This window comes from Bubalus bubalis, chromosome 18, assembly GCF_019923935.1.
Source record: "Bubalus bubalis isolate 160015118507 breed Murrah chromosome 18, NDDB_SH_1, whole genome shotgun sequence".
Taxonomy (NCBI): Eukaryota; Metazoa; Chordata; class Mammalia; order Artiodactyla; family Bovidae; genus Bubalus; species Bubalus bubalis.
The window spans coordinates 2,509,881-2,528,906 of NC_059174.1; the positions used below are offsets into that span (position 1 = coordinate 2,509,881).

Sequence of the window (19,026 nt, forward strand, 5' to 3'; positions counted from 1 at the left end):
CTAAGGAAAATTGCGGTCTGTAAGGGCCAGGGGAGAACACAGTGGGGTAGGCAGTGGTGGAAGCAAGAGTTCTCTGTGTTGATCTCTTTGCAGGATTCTGAAAATCTCTTAAATTAAGCAAAGTTTAAATAAACATAACCAAAATGATAACACAGCCCACTAAGAAAGGATTTACTCCAAGTACTTTAGAAACAGTATTTTGACTGTACATCCTTAGCAAAAGGTTAAAAACCAGAGAAATACCAATAACCTCAGATATGCAGATGACATCACCCTTATGGCAGAAAGTGAAGAGGAACTAAAAAGCCTCTTGATGAAAGTGAAAGAGGAGAGGGAAAAAGTTGGCTTCAAGCTCAACATTCAGAAAACGAAGATCATGGCATCTGGTCCCATCACTTCATGAGAAATAGACGGGCAAACAGTGGAAAACAGTGTCAGACTTTATTTTTTGGGGCTGAGATACCCCACGCCCGCATGCCCGAGGCCAAGGGCAGCGGCCGGGAGGAACAACCCCACGACCAAGGAGCCGTGGCTGCGTGGGTGCAGGAGGGCCTAGAGGAGTTATCCCACGCTGAAGGTCAGGAAGGGCGGCGGTGACGAGATACCCCTTGTCCAAGGTAAGGAGCAATGGCTGCGCTTTGCTGGAGCAGCTGTGAAGAGATACCCCACGCCGAAGGTAAGAGAAACCCAAGTAAGACCATAGGTGCTGCAAGAGGGCATCAGAGGGCAGACACACTGAAACCATACTCACAGAAAACTAGTCAATCTAATCACACTAGGACCACAGCCTTGTCTAACTCAATGAAACTAAGCCATACCCATGGGGCAACCCAAGACGGGTGGGTCATGGTGGAGAGATTTGACAGAATGTGGTCCACTGGAGAAGGGAATGGCAAACCACTTCAGTATTCTTGCCTTAAAAACCCCATGAACAGTATGAAAAGGCAAAATGATAGGATACTGAAAGAGAAACTCCCCAGGTCAATAGGTGCCCAATATGCTACTGGATCAGTGGAGAAATAACTCCAGAAAGAATGAAGGGATGGAGCCAAAGCAAAAAGAATACCCAGCTGTGGATGTGACTGGTGATGGAAGCAAGGTCCGATGCTGTAAAGAGCAATATTGCATAGGAACCTGGAATGTCAGGTCCATGAATCCAGGCAAATTGGAAGTGGTCAAACAGGAGATGGCAACAGTGAATGTCGACGTTCTAGGAATCAGCGAACTGAAATGGACTGGAATGGGTGAATTTAACTCAGATGACCATTGTATCTACTACTGCGGGTAGGAATCCCTCAGAAGAAATGGAGTGGCCATCATGGTCAACAAAAGAGTCCGAAATGCAGTACTTGGATGCAATCTCAAAAACAACAGAATGATCTCTGTTCGTTTCCAAGGCAAACCATTCAATATCACAGTAATCCAAGTCTATGCCCCAACCAGTAACGCTGAGGAAGCTGAAGTTGAATGGTTCTATGAAGACCTACAAGACCTTTTAGAACTAACACCCAAAAAGATGTCCTTTTCATTATAGGGGACTGGAATGCAAAAGTAGGAAGTCAAGAAACACCTGGAGTAACAGGCAAATTTGGCCTTGGAATACGGAATGAAGAAGGGCAAAGACTAATAGAGTTTTGCCAAGAAAATGCACTGGTCATAACAAACACCATCTTCCAACAACACAAGAGAAGACTCTATACATGGACATCACCAGATGGTCAACAGCAAAATCAGATTGATTATATTCTTTGCAGCCAAAGATGGAGAAGCTCTATACAATCAGCAAAAACAAGACCAGGAGCTGCCTGTGGCTCAGACCATGAACTCCTTATTGCCAAATTCAGACTTAAATTGAAGAAAGTAGGGAAAACCTCTAGACCATTCAGGTATGACCTATATCAAATACCTTATGATTATACAGTGGAAGTGAGAAATAGATTTAAGGGCCTAGATCTGATAGAATGCCTGATGAACAACGGAATGAGGTTCGTGACATTGTACAGGAGACAGGGATCAAGACCATCCCCATGGAAAAAAAATGCAAAAAAGGAAAATGGCTGTCTGGGGAGGCCTTACAAACAGCTGTGAAAAGAAGAGAAGCGAAAAGGAAAGATATAAACACCTGAATGCAGAGTTCCAAAGAATAGCAAGAAGAGATAAGAAAGCCTTCTTCAGCGATCAATGCAAAGAAATAGAGGAAAACAACAGAATGGGAAAGACTAGGGATCTCTTCAAGAAAATTAGAGATACCAAGGGAACATTTCATGCAAAGATGGGCTCAATAAAGGACAGAAATGGGATGGACCTAACAAAAGCAGAAGATATTAAGAAGAGATGGCAAGAATGCACAGAAGAACTGTACAAAAAAGATCTTTACGACCCAGATAATCAAGATGGTGTGATCACTGACCTAGAGCCAGACATCCTGGAATGTGAAGTCAAGTGGGCCTTAGAAAGCATCACTATGAACAAAGCTAGTGGAGGTGATGGAATTCCAGTTGAGCTATTCCAAATCCTGAAAGATGATGCTGTGAAAGTGCTGCACTCAATATGCCAGCAAATTTGGAAAACTCAGCAGTGGCCACAGGACTGGAAAAGGTCAGTTTTCATTCCAATCCCAAAGAAAGGCAATGCCAAAGAATGCTCAAACTATCGCACAATTGCACTCATCTCACACGCTAGTAAAGTAATGCTCAAAATTCTCCAAGCCAGGCTTCAGCAATATGTGAACTGTGAACTTCCTGATGTTCAAGCTGGTTTTAGAAAAGGCACAGGAACCAGAGATCAAATTGCCAACATCCGCTGGATCATAGAAAAAGTAAGAGAGTTCCGGAAAAACATCTTTCTGCTTTACTGACTATGCCAAAGCCTTTGACTGTGTGGATCACAATCAACTGTGGAAAATTCTGAAAAAGATGGGAATACCAGACCACCTGACTTGCCTCTTGAGAAATCTGTATGCAGGTCAGGAAGCAACAGTTAGAACTGGACATGGAACAACAGACTGGTTCCAAATAGGAAAAGGAGTTCGTCAAGGCTGTATATTGTCACCGTTTATTTAACTTATATGCAGAGTACATCATGAGAAACGCTGGACTGGAAGAAACACAAACTGGAATGAAGATTGCCAGGAGAAATATCAATAACCTCAGATATGCAGATGACACCACTCTTATGGCAGAAAGTGAAGAGGAACTAAAAAAAAGCCTCTTGATGAAAGTGAAAGAGGAGAGTGGAAAAGTTGGCTTAAAGCTCAACATTCAGAAAACAAAGATCATGGCATCTGGTCCCATCACTTCATGGGAAATAGACGGGGAAACAGTGGAAACAGTGTCAGACTTTATTTTTCTGGGCTCCAAAATCACTCTAGATGGTGACTGCAGCCATGAAATTAAAAGACGCATACTCCTTGGAAGGAAAGTTATGACCAACCTAGACAGCATATTTAAAAGCAGAGACATTACTTTGCCAACAAAGGTTCGTCTAGTCAAGGCTATGGTTTTTCCTGTGGTCATGTATGGATGTGAGAGTTGGACTATGAAGAAGGCTGAGCATCGAAGAATTGATGCTTTTGAACTGTGGTGCTGGAGAAGACTCTTGAGAGTCCCTTGGACTGCAAGGAGATACAACCAGTCCATTCTAAAGGAGATCAGCCCTGGGATTTCTTTGGATGGAATGATGCTAAAGCTGAAACTCCAGTACTTTGGCCACCTCATGCGAAAAGTTGACTCATTGGAAAAGATTCTGATGCTGGGAGGGACCGGGGGCAAGAGGAGAAGGGGACGACAGAGGATGAGATGGCTGGATGGCATCACTGACTCAATGGACATGAGTCTCAGTGAACTCTGGGAGTTGGTGATGGACAGGGAGGCCTGGGGTGCTGCAATTCATGGGGTCACAAAGATTCGGACACGACTGAGCAACTGATCTGATCTGAACTGAAAATCACTGCAGATGGTGACTGTAGCCATGAAATTAAAAGACACTTACTCCTTGGAAGGAAAGTTATGACCAACCTAGATAGCATATTCAAAAGCAGAGACATTCCTCTGTCAACAAAGGTCCGTCTAGTCAAGGCTATGGTTTTTCAAGTGGTCATGTATGGATGTGAGAGTTAGACTGTGAAGAAAGCTGAGCTCCAGAGAGTTGATGCTTTTGAAGTGTGGTGTTGGAGAAGACTCTTGTGAGTCCCTTGGACTGCAAGGAGATCCAACCAGTCCATTCTGAAGGAGATCAGCCCTGGGATTTCTTTGGAAGGAATGATGCTAAAGCTGAAACTCTAGTACTTTGGCCACCTCATGCGAAAAGTTGACTCATTGGAAAAGACCCTGATGCTGGGAGGGATTGGGGGCAGGAGGAGAAGGGGACGACAGAGGATGAGATGGCTGGATGGCATCACCGACTCGATGGACGTGAGTTTGAGTGAACTCCGGGAGTTGGTGATGGACAGGGAGGCCTGGCGTTGGGGTCACAAAGAGTTGGACACGACTGAGGGACTAAACTGAAATGAAAGACCAGAAAAGTTCTATTTTGAGAAATAACATCAGTGTTGTTATTTTCAAACTATTTCTTTCATAATATAGATAAAAGGAAGTTGTTTTGCTAATAACGCTAAGAATCCAGATCTTCAGAGTAAGAGAAATGACACCATTATAAAATCAAATAAATTAAGTGAAAACAAATGTTAAAGCTGAATTTAAAATTCAGAACTCTTAGACTCACAGAATTAAAAAATGAACTCATGGTTGCAGGGGTCAGGAGAGGGATAGTTACGGACTTTGGGAAGGTTATGTATACACTTCTGTATTTAAAATGGATAACCAACAAAAATCTATTGTATAGCACACAGAACTCTGTTCAATGTTATGTGCCAGACCGGATGGCAGTGTTATGCGCCAGCAGGGTTTCCAGGAGAATGAATACATGTATATGTATGGCTGAGTCCCTTCACTGTTCACCTGAAACTATGACAACACTGTTAATAGACTGTACCCCAATACAAAATGTTTTTAGTGTTAAAAAAATTAAAACTAAAAAAAAAAAAAAAAAAAGTTTAAAAGCCCTGATTACATGGAAAAAAATTCAGAACTCTTAACACTTTTAAGGTAAATATTTTCTAGCTCTGAACAGTGAACACTGAAACAGCAGAGAAGCAATGTTACTCTAGTAGCAATGAGCATTTCTTTAAAGCTCAGATTGTATTCTTTCATATGACTCTACACAAAAAGGGTTCCCCAAAAAGTGCAGCTAATTTCGGGTTTGAGGGAAGGAAAGCACAAGCTGAAATGGGGAAATTTTGCTGTACCAGAAAACAAGGAAGTTAGGTATAATGGGTCACATTAAAAGGATACAAGATCTAGTTTGAAAGAACTTTTAGTGGCCCAAAGTGATGACGAGACCATTAAAAGGAATAACTGTTACTGAAACACACTGCATTGATTAAAAAAAAAAAATCCCCCCAAACTGTTACCCCTTTATGATAATTACAAATTTAAAAAAAACAGGAAAAAATACTATGCACCATTTTAGGTTACCATTAAGATTATTCCCAATTTTGAAAACTGGTAATTAAGAGAAATGAACTAAATATTTATCCTGCCCCAACTGACAAGGAAAAGCTGAACTTTCCCAACATTAAACAATAAATGCAAAAGAACCACAAAACTAGAAAAAGACTCACTCTCTCACTACAATGATGGTAGTAATTCAACCAAAGATTATCATGTAAGGTTAAAGACAATTTGAGTTTTAATGATTAAGTATATTATTGGGTTGGTGCAAAAGTAATTTGAATTTTGCCATTTGATTCTGGAATACATTAAATGAATGTGGTCATGTTATACGTCATTTTAATGCACATTTCTTTCTTTTTTTTTTTTGCTAATGACTTATTACTTGCTGTTCATTTTATACTTAAACTATGGAAATGTTACACAAAAAGAAAATTCGAGGGATTTCCTTGAGTTCAAAATGTTGCAAAGCAGCGGAGACAACCCGCAATGTCAACAGCACATCTGGGCCAGGAACTGCTAACAAACATACAGTGCAGCAGAGGTTCAAGAAGTTTTGCAAAGGAGACCTTGAAGACAGAGATATCAGCTAGCCATCGGAAGCTGACAACGACCAACTGAGAGCCATCACTGAAGCTGATCCTCGTAAAACTACAGAAGTTGCCTAAGAACCCAAGGTTGACCATCTATGGTCGTTTGGCATTTGAAGCGAATTGAAAAGGTGAAAAAGCTCAATAAGTGGGTGCCATAAGCTGTCCGCAAAAAAAAAAAAAAAAAAAAAGTCCTTTTGACATGTCATCTTTTCTTATTCTACGCAACAATGAACCATTTCTCTATTGGATTGTGACCTGCGGTGAAAAGTGGATCGTATACAACTGGTAATGACCAGCTCAGCGGTTGGACAAAAAAGCTCCAAAGCACTTCCCAAACTTGCACCAAAAAAAGGTGATGGTCACTGTTCGGTGCTCTACGGCCAGTATGACCCACTACAGCTTTCTGAATCCTGGCTAAACTATTACATCTGATAAGTAGGCTCAGCAAATCGATAAAACTGCAATGCCTGCAACAAGCATTGGTCAACAGAAAGGGCCCGATTCTTCTTTAGGACAATACCCAACTGCACATCACACAACGAATGCTTCAAAAGTTGAACGAAGTGGTCTACGAAGTTTTGTTTCCTCTGCCATTACCTGATCTCTTTTCAACTGACTACCACTTCAAGCATTTTGACAACTTTTAGCATGGAAAATGCTTCCACAACCAGCAGGATTCAGAAAATGCTTTTCAAGAATTCTTTGAATCCCAAAGCACACATTTTTATGCTACAGGAATAAACAAACTTATTTGTTGTTGGCAAAAATATGTATTGATTGTAATGGTTCCTATTTTGATTAATAGAGAGATGTCTGAGCCTAGTTAGGATTTAAAATTTACAGTCTGAAACCACAATTATGTTTGCGCCAACCTAATATAACACAAAACACTTTCCAGTTCCAAGGGAAAAAATAGTTACACAATTAAGGGATCAAACTCTCTTCATTCTGATCCAGAAGTCACAACTATGGGAATTAACCAGGTATTTTGTTTTCTGATATTATGCATTATGAAACACACACATCAGCTATGAACTTTTTTTTGTAAACTAAAATTATTTTATTTGAACCCACCAAGCATTTAGATCTAACTTTTAATTTTAACACAGGCTTCCCTGATAGCTCAGTTGGTAAAGAATCTGCCTGCAACGCAGGAGACCCCAGTTCGATTCCTGGGTCAGGAAGATCTCCTGGAGAAGGGATAGGCTACCCACTCCAGTATTCTTCGGCTTCCTTTGTGGCTCAGCTGGTAAAGAATCTGCCCACAACGCGGGAGACCTGGGTTCGATTCCTGGCTTGGGAAGATCCCCTGGAGAAGGGAAAGGCTACCCACTCCAGTATTCTGGCCTGGAGAATTCCATGGGCTGTACAGTCCACGGGGTCACAAAGAGTCGGATATGACTGAGCGACTTTCACTCACTCACTCGAATTTAACACAAGTTCAAGGGACAAAGGAATCACCTAATACCATGAGGGAGTAACCAGACAAAATTCCACAGGACATACAGCCTGGTCTCCTATGCCAATCTATGTTACAGAAACATGAGTGTGCTAGATTAAAACAGATGTAAAGGATGCAACAACTGAATGATAGAAGTAGTCCGGAATTCAACCATGATTTAAACAAAAAAGCTGTCGCCATTTTTGAGTCAACAGGGAAAACCTGAATATGGTTTGTATATTAGATGATCTCAAAGTTTACTGAAATGAACAGGGAGAGAATGTTCACTGAAAAGAGCAGGCTACAAAGAAACATGAAAAAAGTATGATTTCAGGTTGGGGAAAAATACAAATATTAGTAACAACACTTGGGAATAGAAAAAAGATAAGGGTGGGTTTCACTAAGAAATCAATACTGATAATCTCTAGGTGGTGGGAATGTAGTCATTCTGATTTTATGTTTAATTGCCTGCATTTTCTAGTTTTCAACAAAGTTCATGCACTTTTGCTATACACTTATTTTTCTTCATAAAACTGGGTGAATGTTGCAGACAGTTCAGACAAAGAAATGCATGTGGCTCTGGATCTTAAACATGAAAAAAGATACTCAATCGCACTGATAAGAGAAAAGCAAATTTCAAACAATACAACAACAAAAACTATGATTAAATTCCATGTGGTTACTGTAAGAATAACATCCCTAGAGACAAAACAGCACAAAGTGAACAAATCTTTTTAAAACGAGTATAGTGGATTAACAATATTAGTTTCAAGGGTACAGTGTAGTGACTCAGCATTTTTTTCTTTCGCTTCATTTTGTTTATGTTTGGTTGTGCTGCGTCTTTGCTGCTGCACGGGCTTTCTCAAGTTGGGGGAGCAGGGGCTACCCTAGCCGCGGCGTGCGAGCTTCTCGGCAGCGGCCTCTCCGCTGCAGAGCATGGGCTTTAGGGTGCCAGGGCTTCAGATGTGGCCCCGGCTTTGGAGCACAGGCTGGCGCTCCGGCCCAGCTGCTCCAGGGCATATGGGATTTTCCCACATCAGGGACTGAACTCGAGTCTCCTGCACTGGCAGGCAGATTCTTTACCACTGAGCTACCAGAGAAGCCCTCAGCGCTTTTATAGCCAATGAACAAATCTTGTCCAGAGACTCAAAGCTTGCACCACCTTTTCAGTCCTCCATGCTTAAACATGAAACAAACAACTAAGAATTACTGCAAAAATCAGAGAATGTGTCTAACATGTTAATGCCCAAAACAAACACCTAGGGTGACTAAAAAACAACTTAGAGGAAACAGGTTGTTTCCTCATTTTATCAGGCTAGCATTATTTGATACCAATCAGACAAGGAAATTACCAGAAAACTATGGACCAACATTCCTTATAAACAAACACAAAACTTCTCAATAAAATTTTAGCAAACCAAATCTAGTCATGTAGAATAATAATACATCCAGTAAGTTTTATGGGGGTGGGTTGGGATGAATTTAAAATCATTAACAGATTAAAAACAGAAATACCACACGAGCAATAAATGGTGAAAAAGCATTTGACAAAATTCACTTCTCAGCAAATAAAGAATACAGGGAATTTTTTAATTCCATAAGGACTGAGGGGCAGTATATGCAGACTGCCAGGATCCAAATCCCAGCCCATCTAATCTAGCTGAGTAACTTGGGGTGCCTCAGTCTCTTCATTTGTAAAATGTTTAAAAAAAGGCAAAAAATCTGCATAATTACACAGACCTGGTAATGTGACTAAGTAATCAGTTCAGTTGCTCAGTCGTGTCCAACTCTTTGCAACCCCACGAACTGCAGCACGTGAAAATGTGAAGTGCTTAAGGCATCTATGAAAAAACCTGTAGGTAACATTATACTGAATGGTGAAACACTCATGCTTTCTCCTTACAACTGGGAACAAGGCAAGAATGTCCACGCTCACCACTCCTATTCAATACACACTGGAACTGTACCAAGTACAAGAGGCTAGCAAGAGAAACAAAAGCTATGTTCACAGAAGAAGGGGAAATAAAACTGTCTATACACAGATTTTCAGGGGTAGGAAAGGTGGCCCTGAAACTGTTAAATTCAGTCGTGGTTACATAACTATAAGCATTTGTCAAAAAATCACAGAACACTCTAAGAGTGAATTTTACTGTACATAAGTTAAAAGTAGAAATATTTAGAACATTATTATCATTATTATTTGATAGATAAGTAGATGTATTTAGAGAGATATGCATTCCATACACAGAATGCTGTTTCCAAAGGCTCAAGTGGCCCCAGGGGACAGAGTCACCTTGGCAAGGGAGAGTAGTAAGGGGAGAAACACCTACACAGAGTGTGGGCCATCTCAGACAGTGAGAAGCCCAAAGCGTAACTAATATCCATAGAGCAATAAGATGCTCCACTCATGAAACAGAACATGATGCTATTTAAAAGTTTTCAAAAAAAAAAAAAAAAAAAAATTTTTTTTTTTTTCCCAAAATTAAAAATATCGTGATGTCCAACCCCGGTTATGAGGACAATAAGAAAACAAAGCACACGCTCCCCAGTGGCTTCTGGAAGTTTCTGGTCTACAGTGTCAAACAGCTGAAGGGTTGCTGACTTGCGACCAATCGTACTGTGCTGTAACTGCGCCAAACACCTCCTCTAAGAACCTCAAAGTCACTGTGCAAAGAGCAGCCCACCTGGCCATCCCCAGTCAACAACCCCAAAGCCAGGCTGCACAGAGAGGAAACTGACCGACAGTTTATGGAAAGAAAAAAAAAACAACAGAAGCACCAGTCCATAAGGTGTAGCAAGAGTCAATATATAAATAATGATGATTCCAAAAAAATGAAATGAAGAAAATTGTCCCCCCTAAATTTTAAAAGCTACAGAAGAAACAAAGACAAGATTCTATCAGCGTCCAGAGACAAATTTTATGTAAATAAGTAAAAATTAGCAACAAGATTTTTTTAATTAAAGTACTGGAAACTTAGAAAATAATGGAGAAATACCTTCAAAATTCAGATAAAAAACTACAGATACAGAATTCCATACCAAACTATTAATCATGCCTGAGGGTCACCTGGTTATTTTTAGATACTCATGGTCTCAAAAAAAAAAGTTTCTAACATGTATCTTTCTTCAAAAAGTTATTTGAGGATTTATTCTTATTTTGGTGGAACACACCAAGAAAAAAGACATCATGGGACCCAAGAAAACAGGGAATCTAAGAGAAAAGGGACATAAACGAAACATCCATAGTGGTCACGATGGAAGATTTTAGGTTTAAAAATTATAAAACCAAGACAAATAGGAGCAGATGAGAAGACAAAGATGGACTTCAAAATAGCAAATGATTATCTAATAAATCTAAATATGTTGGGAGGTGATTTAAACAATTCTGAGCATTTAGGATCAAATCAGTAATAAGTACATAGATGACTAAACAACAACAAAATGGCAATTATTAACTCCACAGAAAACTAGTGCAAGAAAAGCAGTAACTGCATATACCAGATGGTTCAGTCACATGATATTCAAAGTCATTACCAAAAAAAAAAGAAACAATAATAGTCTAACCCAAATTGACATAGGAACATTGGCAGGCTGGGGAAGTGAGAAGGGTCTGAAGGTGAAAAAGTGTGTGTTGGCAGAGAGGGGAAAGACTCAAGGAGATGTTAAAAGACCTAATATGAATGGGTTAAGTCAGCAGATGATGGAAATACCAAATTTTAAAAGAAAGCAGTTTCTTCAGTGGAGGATGGACAGGGATAAGTGATGGAAATGGTTCAGTTTCAAAATAATTCTTTTAGAAATATTTGACTATTTTTAAGCAGGTGCATGGTAACTTTGATTACAATGAAAACTAATTTTCAAGTAATCATGCTGACATTTGGAGAGCTTCCCAGATGGCGCTACTGGTAAGGAAACTGCATGCCAATGCAAGAGACGCAGGAGACCGGGGTTCCATCCCTGGGCTGGGAAGATCCCCTGGAGGAGAGCATGGCAACCTTCTCAAGTATTCTGGCCTGGAGAATTCCATGGACAGAGGAGCCTGACGGGCCCTCAGTCCATAGGGTCACAAAGAGCAGGACTTAGCACACACAATGTTGGCGGACAAAAATCTAACGCAGGAAAGGAGCCGGGAAACTATGGCAAGTCTTAGTTGATAACGGTAGCTCAGTAAGAGCCATACTCGTGACAGAGTGATCAGAAATTCATCTTCGCCATAGCTTCAAACTGAATGTAATGATTGGCTCGACCAAAAGAATGTGAACAAGGACAACTATCCAGGCTTTTTTTTTTATTATTTTTTTATCTTGTTTGACCCAGTGCAACTGTGCGAGCGGATACTTCTAATGAGATGTGGGGGTCTGGGGAACGGGCAGGATGGCAGAAGGGGTAGGTATGGGTAACATTTTGGTCTGGATCTGTTTTAGAAGCCTATACATGTTGCCGAGCAGGCCCGTTAGGGACTCCTGGGCACAGAAGCCTTTTTGTCCCCTATTTCTTATAGGCAAGACTCCAGTCTCCCTGACCTTCTCTCATTTCCAAACAGTAGAACTCTTGCTATTCAGAGGAACAGCAAAGAAACCACTTGAGGCAAGGTTAAAGGACCAGAGAAGCTCACCACCATTGACAAACCGGACCACACCCTAATCTCGCCAGCAACCTTTTTGAAACTTCGCAGAAGAATACTAGACGGTTACTGCCTGGATACTTTATCACTAACTCCTGCCTGACTATACGACCTTTCCGTACTCACCAGGCAGAGGGGCACAATTCTTGACGCGCTAGCCTACCGTGTTGCCCTAACCCTTTGCCTGGCAAAGTAACAAAGCCACTCTTTCCTTTTCCTCCAAAACTCGTCTGCCTATTTCTATTTGCATGGTGCACAGAGCGCCAAGATGGGGGCAACATAGAAAAACAATAAAACAAAGGTCTATGAAGGACTGAATATGCAGACTGCAAAGAAGCAAAAGACATCATTATGTGAACTTTTAACCACCATGTCTCTTTTGAGGACAGAAAATGATGTATCGGGGTCGTGATGCTAGCAATTCCCTGGGGACGGCAGGTCTGCGTAAGATGGCCTTTCAGAAGCGTTCAGGGTTGCTGAGGGTACGCGATACCCAACCACCTCTAACGGTCGAGCTCACCTGCGGGTTCCCGCCCTCTGAGAGGGGGCGTTGGCCGAACACGGCCCAGAGAATCAGCCGCGGGAAAGGTCCCGGTACGCTAACTGGGGCAACCGGCCGCGCGGTGCGGGCTCAGGGCCACTTGAGAACCAGGCCACCCTCCCACCGGGCCCACAAACGCCTGGCAAAGCGAGCCTCAAGCGAGGCGGGGGCGGGGCAAGTCGCCTCTCGCCTCAAGAGTGCTCACCCGACGGCGCGTAGTCCTCGTCCTCCTTCGAGACGGAGAAATCCTCGGACTTAAACTCCTCCATACTGCTGCCGCGCGGGGCCTACGGTGCCTCAGCAACCGCCTCCAACGGCAAAGCTCTAGGGAGAGACGGTAGAAACGCGGAGTGCGCGGAGGCGACGGGGGATGGCGGCGGCTCCGGCGGCGCGTGCGCACACGCAGAAACGGCGCTACGTCGAGAAGCACCACTTCCGGGCCAAAGCCGCGGACCTGACGCTTATATGGCGGTCAGCGGAATGCGGGCTTCGTCCTGAAGCGGTGCATGCTGGGACTTGTAGTCTTCAGAACTCAGCGGCTTTGATTTAGTGTATCTGTTTAAGGAAAATTTGTTTTGCCCATGGGAACACAGCTGCCCTTCGTTAGTCACTGGTTGATATTATTGAATTCGGTTAGTTGTTAAAATAGTCACCTACCCCCCAAATCAATATTCACGGTGCTTTCTGGGGTTATTTCCCCCGACATGCTCAGAGAGTGAAAATTTTGAGTTAACCAGTGGTGGGTTGTACTGAGGTTGCAGGCAGACAATTTGCTATCTTGCTTCAGCCCTCTTAGTGTAAATAAGTATCATCTTCCCAGTCTGTTAAGTGCCGCGTTTCCTTTTTTTTTTTTTTTCATCTTTCTGCTTTCTGTCGGTGATTTCGCTGTTTAAAATGACCCCTGGGTGTGTTGCAGGGAGGAAGCCAGTTCTGACTCCCTGTTGGAAACTGTTTCTTTGACTTGCTTTTATTATTATAATCATACTCAATAGCTTGCCTGGAGGACCCTGCTTCTCTGCTTGACTGTAAACTAAAGTGCCTTTGTTCCGCTCTAGGAGAGGTGTTTGTCCCTGCCCACCTGTGAATAGAAGAATTAGCACACCCCTTCTGAAGGCTGGACTTTCCCTCGGAGACGTTTTACAAGACTGAAGACCCTTTCACTTTACTTCCCCACTGCATCTCCCTCTATTCTGCCTTGTGACTTAAGTTCCTCATTGCTTCTTTTCTCTCTGATCTATAAAAGAACCTGGCATCCAGATCCCAGTAAGATGGTTGTTTTGATGCACTAGCCTGCCCTTTTTCTCCGTCTGCCGGCCTTGCCTCAACACTTCGTCTCTCTGACTCATTGACCTATCGTGCGGCGAGCAGAGCAAGCTTGCACTCTGGGGTGCTTCCTAATGTTCGTAAGTGCAAGAAGGTTGTGATGTGTCTTATGGAGAAAATACCTGGGTTAGATAAAGCTTCATTCAGGTATGTTTTGTGGCTGTGAGTTCAGTGTTAAAGAATAAACTATCCAGTGCATCAAGGAAAAGGAAAGTCACCGATCTGTATTTGATGCTGATCCGTAAAGTGCTAAAGTGACATTCAGAGTGTGCGAGGCAGCTATGGAAAAGATGGAAAAGCGGCTCAATTCGTGGATTCAGCCAATAAAACCAATGAAACAAGTCTCGTAGACAGCATTGTTGAGGCTGAAAGTCAAAAAAGTTTACCACCATGTTAGCCAGGGTCAGAAAAATGTGAAGAAGCCCTCTGTAGCACTGGCTGGGTTGCATGTTTCAAAAGGCCATATGGTGTCAATAATGTTAAGCTTGCAGCTGAGGCAAGTTCTGCATATCAGAAGGCTGTGGAAGAATTCAAACGATGCTTGCTAAGTGTTATACAGGAAAAGGGGTATGTGGAAGAGCCGTTTTTCAACGCTGGTGAAACTGGCTTATTTTACAAGAATGTTGGCAAAAGAACCTATGTAACGTGAATGACCTCCAATGCCCCGGGCTTTAAATCATTCCAGGACTATGCAACCCTACTAACGTGCACCAATGCCAAGGGTGACTCTAAGTGCAAACTCTTACCGGTGTACAGACCTTCAAGTTCACAAGCACTTAACGGGAAAAACGTGAAACATATCCGGTGCATTGGAGGTGGAACCAAAAAGGGTGGAAGGCCTCTGATTGGTTCCACAGCTGAATCATATTAGAAGTTGACTACTATCCCCAGGGTAGAAACCTTGCCTTGATGATTTTGTTTATTTTGGATGCCCCAGTGCGTTGCTGTGAAAAACTCAAAAATGCCCACCCCAACGTGGAAGCTCTTTTCATTCCCCCAAATACTACCTCTCATCCAGCCCCTGGATCAGGGCATAGTGAAAGCCTTCAAGTCACAGTATACAAGTGAGCTTTATAATAAGACTTTGGAGGCTTTCAAAGCCGACAAGGAAACTACCATGATGGACTATTGGAAATCAGTCACTGTACGTGAGGTGATTGATTATGTTGGCAACATCAAGCAGGTGACGATCAATTACTGTTGGAAAAATGTTTGACCAGACTGGGTGGAAAATTTCGAAGGCTTTGAAGGTGCTGCAGAAAGTATAAACAACAGTGTCAAAAACATAATGCATGCCACATGCAAATAGGTGGAGAAGGCTTTGGTGACATGAGGATGTGGAGGAAATTTTGGCAGAAGATGTGGAGGAAATTTTGGCAGAGAAAGCAATACAACCCACCAACGAAGACTTGGATGAGATGGCAAGCAAGACATGATGATGAAAACAGTGATCAAAGTCAGCCGAAGAGTCCAGAAACTGTCCCTCTTACAGCAGTCAAAATAACAGAATGGAACTCCGCATTGGAAAAAATTTTCAGTGACATGGAAGAGTGTGACCCTATGCTTGATCAAAGCCTCAAATTTAAGCGCTTAACTTCCTGTGCATTTGCCCCCTGTGCTGAGACACTTAAGGCAAAAAGCTAAGCAGACAGGGCCGATGTAATTTCTGGAATCATTTTGGAAGAAAACATTGCCCACTCCATCAACAAGTGATGAGAGCCAAACCTCTGAGGTTGAACTGACAGATGCCAACCTGCCACCCTCTTCCTCATCTGCAGAATGAGTGCCACCAGTCTCTCCCTTGTTTCTGTGGAGTAAGCCAAGGTGGGGAGGCTTGACCACACTCGCACTGTGCTGTTGTCCAGCCTGCAGCTCCATCAACCAGGAAGATGTTAGGCAACATTTTTACAAAATGTTAAACATTTAATCTTTATTTGCATTAATGTGCACTATATAGTATGCATCTACTGTATGAGTACTGTATGTGCAGTTTGTGCTTGTGTGTGTGTATGACTGAAGGGAAGTTAAAATAGTACAGTCTCAGTGTTGTACATGACACAATAATGCTGTCATTGAAGTAATTGTTTCATTATTAATAGTATGTATCATTATTTGTAAGAAAGATATATTAAATACAGTGTCTTTGAACAGAAACATACATAAAACAAAGCTATATACTGATCAGTTGACAAAAATCGTATGACCAGAGACCCACAAGAACCCAATCCTGTATTTCTGCTAATTGAGTGTGCATGGTAACATTATAGATGTAATTACAAGGAATGGCTGTATTCTAGAATTCAAACATCATCCACAAGGAATCCTTCCTTCAAGTTAATCCATATGAAAGTACAACCATATATAATGGTTGTCATTTTGTGACAAATTGGGATGTAGCCTTTTGCCCCGTCCTTGGAGTCTCAGTCTGGGGAAAATGCTACCCTGGCGTTCTTCAGTAGACTCTCCTCCAGCACCCCACTTCTCCCGCTCTCCTCTTTAGAGCTTACAAGCATTTGTTCAGATTCACAAAGTTTCTGACCACTTTAAGGGTAATGATGGAACAGTCTTCTATTTGTCAAATTGTTTAGTAAAGAGGTCTAAAATTGGTTAGCGGCCCTCATCAAGCTTAAAAACATACATTTTTGGATTTGAAAAGCATTTTCCATGAATTTAAATGTCACCAGCTGTGCTATTATGCTTTAAAAAAAATACACATTATCCCCAATGGCCAGTGATTTAATGAATCATGCATATGTAATGAGGTCTCCATAGAGCTGCAAAGGACAGGGTTGAGAACTTCCCAGTTCAACATGTGGAAATTCAGGGAGAACTTGGTCCCTTTGAAGGGGCACAAAAGCACCACACACATACCCCATGCCTTGCCCTGTACATCTCTTCCATCTGGCTGCTCCTAATTTAAAATCCTTATGATAAACCAGTGACCTAGTAAGTAAAATGTCTGAGTTTTGTGAGTCGCTCTCAAATTAATTGAACCCAACTTATAGCCAACCAGTCAGAAGCACAGAAGAACCTGGACTTGCAACTGATGTCTGGAGTTGGTGGTTGAGGATGGGGGGTACTTCTGGGTACTGTCAGAATTGAGTTGAATTGTTGAACACCTTTTCTGGTGTTCAATGTTTGTTAGTGTGGGCAACACCCAATATACCACTTAAAAATTTAAAGATTTCAGCACATAATCCCACCAAGAATAAATAGGCTGAAACTGAGCAATCCCTTTGGACAAATATTGGCCACAATACAAACCCCAACCGCCTACAAGTTTCCCAGTTCACTCTTACCATGTTGCTACCGAGTCCAAGCTCCCTCTGCTCACCGCAGGACAGGCCAGTGAATCCAAGAGACGAAGTGTGGAGGCAAGGAAAATTACTTCATTTGGAAAGCTGACTGACTTAAGTTAGCAGACTAGCGCCTCAGAGCAACCATCCCGTGGGGGTCTGAATGCAAAGTTTTTCTGTTGAGTCAGAGAGAAATAAGCAATGAGGAACTAAAGTCAAAAGGCAGAATAAAGGACTAAAGTGAAAGGGTCTTCAGTCTTGCAAACACCTCCGAGAAAATGGCCAGCCTTTGGAAGGGGTGTGTTGATCTCTTCTATTCACAGGTGGGCAGGGTCAGGTTATCTCTCCATTAGTAGAACAAAGCACTTGAGCTTATAGTCAGGCAGAGGGGTAGGGTCCTCTGAGGCGGCTATTATGTATAACAAAAGAAAGAAAAGAAAGCTATAAAAAAATGTTGGAGAAGACTCTTGAGAGAGTCCCTTGGACTGCAAGGAGATCCAACCAGTCCATCCTAAAGGAAATCAGCCTTGAATATTCATTGGAAGGACTGATGCTGAAACTCCAATACTTTGGCCACCTGATGTGAAGAACTGACTCATTGGAAAAGACCCTGATGCTGGGAAAGATTGAAGGCGGGAGGAGAAGGGGACCAAGGAGGATGAGACGGTTGGATGGCATCACAGACTCAATGGACATGAGTTTGAGTAAGCCCCGGGAGCTGGTGCTGGACAGGGAAGCCTGGCGTGCTGCAGTCCATGGGGTCACAGAGTCGGACACAACTGAGCGACTGAATTGAATAAAAGCAACGAAAAGTAAGTCAAAGAAGCAGTTTCCAACCTAGAGTCAGAACTGGCTTCTTTGCAATGTTGTCTTGGCAATAATTTATGGGGTCCTTCCCCTCCCGCCAAATTCAGCATCTTTAGCCTCTCCCCATAGTCTCTTCCCACTGTCCAATCGTGGGTAATCATCTTTTTGATAACAGAAGAGATCCTCTGTTGGGATACATAAGATATTGGAGGTTTCTTGCAGAGCTCTGCATCCCTCTGGGGTGTTAGAAACATTCTATATCTTGACCAAAGTACTACCACTTCACCTAAGTGTATAAATACATAAAAATTCATTAAGCTACACATTTAAGAGTTGTGTACTTTACTGTATGTTATACCTAAATTAAAAAAAAAAAATAGAGAATGGATGGCTGGTCTCCTACACTGTATGTCCATCTGCAATGCCTGGAAGTCAGTAGTTACCTTGTGACCATGCGGTAAGCTACCCAAATGGGACAATCCAATTTGCTGAAAATGGCAGGGCAGAAAACGTTTTATGATGTCACAGAATACTGAACCAACCTTGGAGACTCTCTTCTTGTGGACTATTGAAATGATACATTTTTATCACAAAGGGTTATCAGCTTTTAGCCATCGCAGTGTGAAATTGTACAAAAATTTTGATGGTAACATATAGCACAGAAAGTGAAGTTAATACGGCTCAAGTTCACATGTAAGTAGTGTTTAATCAGATCTTTGGACAGGAATTTTACCATAAACTAGTAAGTTGAACATAAAGGAAATACAGTTAAATAGATATGTTAAGTACTAAGCCTAAAAAAAAAACAACAACACACACTTAAGGTGGAAATCTTCATTACAAAAGCTTAAATTCATTGGCCACTGAAAAAGAAAGATCAGTTCAAGTTCA

At 42.0% G+C, this 19,026-nt stretch overlaps 1 protein-coding gene and 1 long non-coding RNA gene across 3 annotated transcripts in view; one reads left to right on the forward strand and one right to left on the reverse strand.

Moving 5' to 3' along the window:
- LOC102393839 (craniofacial development protein 2) overlaps positions 1 to 13,124 on the reverse strand; it is a 41,311-nt gene extending 28,187 nt beyond the window's left edge. For both annotated transcript variants that reach the window (XM_006063342.4, XM_006063343.3), the window contains exon 1: positions 12,915 to 13,124. In XM_006063342.4, coding sequence (XP_006063404.1) covers positions 12,915 to 12,978 — 64 coding nt within the window. In that variant the 5' untranslated portion in view covers positions 12,979 to 13,124. The remainder of the gene's footprint in view (positions 1 to 12,914) is intronic.
- Positions 13,125 to 13,208: 84 nt separating this feature from the next.
- On the forward strand, positions 13,209 to 14,365 carry LOC123330234. Its single transcript, XR_006545979.1, has 2 exons — positions 13,209 to 13,341; positions 13,765 to 14,365. It is a non-coding gene; the product is annotated as an uncharacterized LOC123330234 (long non-coding RNA).
- The last annotated feature ends 4,661 nt before the right edge of the window (positions 14,366 to 19,026 follow it).